The sequence below is a fragment of the Carlito syrichta genome, unplaced genomic scaffold (genome assembly GCF_000164805.1).
Source record: "Carlito syrichta isolate Samal-C Ts95f unplaced genomic scaffold, Tarsius_syrichta-2.0.1 Scaffold288419, whole genome shotgun sequence".
In the NCBI taxonomy this organism is placed as follows: domain Eukaryota; kingdom Metazoa; phylum Chordata; class Mammalia; order Primates; family Tarsiidae; genus Carlito; species Carlito syrichta.
Window position 1 is genome coordinate 18,408 of NW_007232515.1, and position 6,387 is coordinate 24,794.

Consider the following 6,387-nt stretch of genomic DNA (forward strand, 5'->3'; position numbering starts at 1 on the left):
GAGAGAGGGAGAGAGAGAGAGAGAGAGAGAGAGAGAGAGAGAGAGAGATAGACAGAGATTGATTCACCCTTCCAAGGTAGGGGAGAGGGCCAAAGCCAAGAAACATGGGGGCCTGGCTCAAAGAGCCTCGTGGACACACCAGAGTTTAACAAAGCAATGGCTAGAAAGTAAATCAGAGAGAGGGAAGAGAGGGAATTCACCTCCCCAAGGTAGGAGAGGGGACCAAAGCTTGGGCAAACATGGCCTGGCCACAGCTAAAAGAGCACATGGCTAGGCCATAGCTCAGCAAGGCAATGACCTTTATTCCCATTCTTACCAAATTCAGAAAACTAAAAAAATTATACCTAGACTTGGTGTTAACTTTCTCCAGATATCTTTTAAGTGCAATTGAAAGCTGCATCCTATGAAAGAGAAAAACTTGTATTATAAACATGGATTTCATTTATGATAAGGCACATTAGAAAAACAAAAGGTGACAAGTTAAAGATTGATTTTCTTTCAAACATACCTAAAATTAAGTAGGTTTTTAAAGTGTATTGTATGTGAAATACTTTCAGAAGCAAATCACAGAGATATGAAATAACACCAAGATGGATGGGGCTGTGGCAAGTGGCCGCACAATGCTGGGATGAGGGGCTGAGTGGCTCCACAACCCAGCCTCAGCCAGCGGAGCTCTCCAAGTCATCAGCTCGGTGCAGGGCTGCCAGAAGCATAAAGGCACTGCAGAGAGCCGCATGGGCCCGAAATGGGAGAGACGCAGGAAATACAAAGCAATACATGACTACGAGCAAGCTAGCTTGCTTTCTTTATTCTATTTCACATATATACACATGTATAGACACACACATATATGTATATGTGTATATTCATTCATTCATTCGTTTGCTATTTATTTATTTTTGAGTAGGAGTCTCACTCTGTTGCCCAGGCTGGAGGGCAGTGGCATATTCACCATCACCACAGACTCAACCTATGGGACTCAGGTGCTCCTTCCACCTCTGCCTTCCAAATAGGTGGAACCACAGGCATGTGCCACCATTCCCGGCTGATTTTTTGATTTATTGTAGAGACAAGGTCTCACCATGTTGCACAGGCTGGTCTTGAACCCCAAAACTCAGGTAATCCTTTCGCCTCTACCTCTCAAAGTACTGGGATTACAGATGTAAGCCACTGCACCCGGCTGACTTTGAGCTTTAAACATGCCACTATACATTACTTTTAGGTTGGATGTGATGGATAATCCCAGCAGACGAGGCAAGAAGATAGCCCAAGCCCAGGAGTTGGAGACCAGCCTGGCCAACTTTGCCAGATCTTGTCTCTACAATAAATCAAAAAATTAGCTGGGCTAATGGCACATGCCTGTGGTTCCAGCTACTTGGAAGCTTGAGGTAGAAGGATCATCTGATCCCAGCAAGTCAAGGCTGCGGTGGCCATGAACATTCCATGGCACTCCAGCCTAGGTGACAGAGTGAGACTCCTATTTTAAAATAAACGAAATAAATTACTTTTAAATTTGAATAGCTAATAAAAAATCATAATAAAAATGTAATCAACTCAGCAATAACAGAGTTGCTTCTTCCTTTCTGCAACACACAAAAAACGTGACACAAGACGGGCATGGAGGCTCACGCCTATAATCCCAGCACTTTGGGAGGCTGAGGTGAGAGGACTGCCTGAGCCTACAGGTTCAAGACCAGCCCAGGCAACTTGGTGAGACCTCATCTCTACAATAAATCAAGAAAAATTAGCCAGGCATGGTGGCGCATGTCAGTAGTTCTAGCTACTTGGAAGGCTGAGGCGGATTGCCTGAGACCAGCAGGTGGCAGCTGCGGTGGCCAAGAGCATGCCACTGCTCTCCAGCCTGGGCTACAGAATGAGACTCCAACTCAAAAATAATAAATAAAAACAAAACTTGATTCATTAAAAGCAAATTATCTTGGCTGGGTGTGGTGGCTCACACTGTAATTTGAGCACTTTGGGAGGTCGAGGGGGGAGGATTGTTTGAGCCCAGGAGTTCAAGATCAGCCTGGGCAACATAAGGAGACCTCATCTCTATAAAAATTTTAAAAATTAGCCAGGCATGGTAGCAAGTTCTCGAGTAGTTGGAACTACAGGTTCAGAAGGACTGCCCAAGAGGTCAAGGCTACAAGAAGCCATGATCATACCACCGCACTGCAGCCGGGGCGACACACGCACACGCACACGCACACACGCGCACGCGCGCGCGCACACACGAAAATATCTTAATAACTCTGTTACCTTAATTAAAAAAGATACAAGTGATTAACATGATGAGTCAACATATACAATGAGGGGAAAAAAGTCTACTGCTAGAAACAATTCAGCCAGGTAAGGTAGCTCATGCCTGTAATCCAGCACTTTGGGAGGCAGTGGCAAGAGGATGACCTGAGCCCAGGGGGGTTGAGACCAGCCTGGGCAATTTGGCAAGAGCTCATCTCTACAATAAAAGAACAACAAAAAAATTAGCCAGGTGTGGTGGCACACATTTGTAGTTATAGCTACTTGGAAGGCTGAGGTGGAAGGACTGCTTGAGCCTAGCAGATTGAGGTTGCGGTGGCTGTAAGCATGCCACTGCACTCCAGCCTGGGTGACAGAGTGATACTCCAACTCAAAAAAAAAGTTATTGGAATGAATCCATGTAATCCTTTCAAACACCAAATGGGATTTAATCTCCCACTTCTATTGTCTTGAATGAAGTTTCCTCATTAATCCTATCCTAGTAACTTATTCAAATGAAGATATTAATGAACACAGATGGTTGCCAACTTACATTAGTTCAACTGACTATTTTTTTACTTTACTATAGTGCAAAAGTGATATTCATTCTGTAAAAACCATACTCTGAGTACCCATGCAACCATTTTGTTTCACTTTCTGTACAGTATTGAATACATTATATGAGACAGTCAATACTTTATTACAAAATTGGCTTTGTGTTAGTTGATTTTGCCCCACTATAGGCTAACGTAAGCATTCTGAGCACGTTTAGCTTAGGATAGGCAAAGCAATGATGCTTGGTGGCATAGATGTATTAAGGGCATTTTTGATTATGGTATTTCAATTTAGAACGGGTTTACTGACACACAATGTCATCATAAATTGAGAAGCATCTGTAATTTTTTTTTTTGAGTTGGACTCTCACTCTATAATGCAGTGGGCATGCTCCCGGTCACCCCAGCCTCAACCTGATGTGCTCAGGAGATTCTTTCACCTTAGTCTTCCAAGTAGCTGAAACTACATGTATGTGCCACCATACCTGGCTAATTTGATTTATTGTAGAGATGAGATCTCTCCAAGTTGCCCAAGCTGCTCTCAAACCCGTGGGTTCAGGCAATCCTCTCTCCTCGGCCTCTCAAAGTGCTGGAACTATAGGCATGAGCCACTGCGCCCAGCCAAGCATCTGTAATGTAACTTTCCTCTCAAGGCTCAAAATTTGTGTGATCATTATTTAATCGTTTTGCTTGACTAATTGATTTAACCTAATTAAAGACATTCCTGCCCAGAGGTGGCTCATACATGCAACCCCAACACTTTGGGAAGTGGGGGCAAGAGGATTTCCTGAACCCAGGGGATTAAGACCAGCCTGGGCAACATGGTAAGACCTTGTCTCTACGGGAAATAAAATTAGCTAGGTGTCGTGGTGTGTGCCTGTTGTGTCAGGTGCTTGGAAGGCAGAGGTGGAAGGATTGCCTGAATCCAGGAAGTCGAGGCTGTGGTAGCTGTGAGCCTGGAAGACAGAGTGAGATGCTGACGCAAAAAAAAAAAAAAAAATATTCCCACCACCTTGTCCCGCTGCCCACTTTGCATGCAATTCCAATGGTTGTATTTTAAATGTAATAATTACCTGTCTAATGCAAGAGTTTTCATTTCAAAAGCAATTTTTGCGTCTTCAAGTTCATTTTCCAGGTCTTCAATTTTACTAGCAAAGAAACATGAACAAAAGAATTTCAGCAATATCAGAAAAAGTCATTATTTAAATAAATGTTTAAAGTAAGCCTCTACCCCGGACTCAGTGGCTCAGCCTGTAATCCCGTGCTTTGGGAGGCTGAGGCGAGTGGATTGCCTGAGCCCACGGGTTCGAGGCCCGCCTGGGCAACTTGGCAAGACCTCATCTCTACAATAAATCAAAAATCAGCCAGGCATGGTAGCACGCACCTGTAATTCCAGCTACTTGGAAGGCAGAGGCAGAAGGATTGCCGGAGCCCAGCAGGTCGAGGCTGCGGTGGCCAGGAGGGGCCACTGCACTCCAGTCTAGGTGACAGAGTGAGACTCTAACTCAAAAATAAAATAAAATAAAGCAAGCCTTTGAAAAAGATAAATATCAGGCCGGGAATGGCGGCTCACGCCTGTAATCCCAGCACTTTGGGAGGCAGAGGCGAAAGGATTGCCTGATTTCAGGGGTTCAAGACCAGCCTGGGCAACACAGAGAGACCTCGTCTCTACAATAAGTCAAAAAATTAAGCCAGGCTCGGTGGCTCAGCCTGTAATCCCACGTTTTGGGAGGCTGAGGTGAGTGGATTGCATGAGCCCGTGGGTTCGAGACCCACTTGGAAAACTTGGCGAGACCTCATCTCTACAATAAATCAAAAAATCAGCTGGGTGAGGTAGTGCGTGCCTGTAGTTCCAGCTACTTGGAAGACTGAGGCAGAAGGATCGCCAGAGTCCAGCAGGTTGAGGTTGTGGTGGCCAGGAGAGGCGACTGCACTCCAGTCTGGGTGACAAAGTGAGACTCCAACTAAAAAAAAAAAAAAAAAAATTAGCCAGGTGTGATGGTGCACTCCTGTAGCTCCAGCTACTTGGAAGGCTGAGGCGGAAGGATCGCCTGAGCCTAGCAGGTCAAGACTGTGGTGGCCATGGGCATGCCACTGTACTCGAGTGTGGGTGACAGAGACTCCGACTCCATAGTTTTCTACAGGCTCATACACCAATGCAATTTATATTTATACTTGGTAAACTAATACCTCCTGAGCTATTATACTCACTATCTTGTAAGGAAGAATCCAGAAAGTGCTATGTATACATGTAAATCTCCATCTTAAATTAACAACTTCCCAATTCATGCATGACAAGCTATTTGGAAAAATAATGGAAAGGAAAAAGGAAGATGATGCTAAATCATAGAAAATGTTACTAAATCTTGGTAAAGACCACAAATAAAATTTAAAAGTATGACATACGCTTCAATTTGCTTTTCTTGCATGATGTGTTCTGGAGTTTTTTCTTCATCTACAAATAAATAATTCTTTGACATTAGTAACATTTTAGCAAAGCACTGTGCAAAAAGAATATAATGTAAGCCACAAATGCAAAATGCACATTTTTAAATGTTGTTTCCACATTACAGAAGGTAAAAGAGTGAAATTCAATATATTCATGTAACCTAATAGATCCAAAATATTATTTCAACATGTAATCAATTTCAAATCACTAACGAAATATTTCACATTCTTTTTCTCCGTCTGTATTTTACATTTACAGCCCATCTCAATAAGGACTAAGAACATTTCAAGTGTTCAACAGCCACATGGAGCTAGTGGCTATCATATTGAACACATTAATTTTAGAATGACAGAAAATAAAAGGGAGCAAAAAAACAAATAATGTTAAAAAGTCTAAATCAGTCTAAATATCAGCAGTAAGCAACTGGAAATTAAAACAAAAATTACCATGAATAGCATAAGGAACATCAATGTAAAAGTTTTGATAATGTTGCTCTAGATTCCAATCAAGACTCCTAGGCAAAATTCTATTATCTTTTTATTTTTTTATTTTATTTTATTATTATTATTTTTTTCAGTTGGAGTCTCCCTCTGTTGCCCCGACTGGTGGGCTCAACCTGCTGGGCTCCGACCATTCTTTCGCCTCAGCCTTCCAAGTAGCCGGAATTACAGGCATGAGCTACCATGCCCGGCTCATTTTTTATTTATTGTAGAGATGAGGTCTCACCAAGTTGTCCAGGCGGGTATCGAACCCGCAGGCTCATGCAATCCACTCACCTCAGCCTCCCAAAGGCGCGGGATTACAGGCTGAGCCACCGAGCCCGGCTATTATCTTTTTAAATGTAGAAATTGACAAGAAATTTTAAAATGCACATAGAAACTCTAAGGACCTAGAACAGTCAATAGAATTTTGACAACAGAGAACAAAACTGGAGGACTTATAATAGCTGATATCAAAGCTTACTATACCACCTAAGAGTTCACTACATGGAAAAAAAAAAGCTTATTATAAAGCTATAGTAAGCTGGGCTCGGTGGCTCAGCCTGTAATCCCAGCACTCTGGGAGACTGAGGTGAGTGGATTGCCTGAGCCCGCGGGTTTGAGACTTGCCTGGGCAACTTGGCGAGACCTCATCTCTACAATAAAT

At 43.1% G+C, this 6,387-nt stretch overlaps 1 protein-coding gene across 1 annotated transcript in view; it reads right to left on the reverse strand.

The window, feature by feature from the left end:
• LOC103255810 (centromere protein H-like) overlaps positions 1–6,387 on the reverse strand; it is a 21,814-nt gene that overhangs the window by 10,145 nt on the left and 5,282 nt on the right. Inside the window, exons 3-5 of the mRNA XM_008053758.2 lie at positions 5,199–5,247; positions 3,866–3,940; positions 345–401 (exon numbers count right to left, since the gene is read on the reverse strand). Coding sequence (XP_008051949.2) covers positions 345–401; positions 3,866–3,940; positions 5,199–5,247 — 181 coding nt within the window. The remainder of the gene's footprint in view (positions 1–344; positions 402–3,865; positions 3,941–5,198; positions 5,248–6,387) is intronic.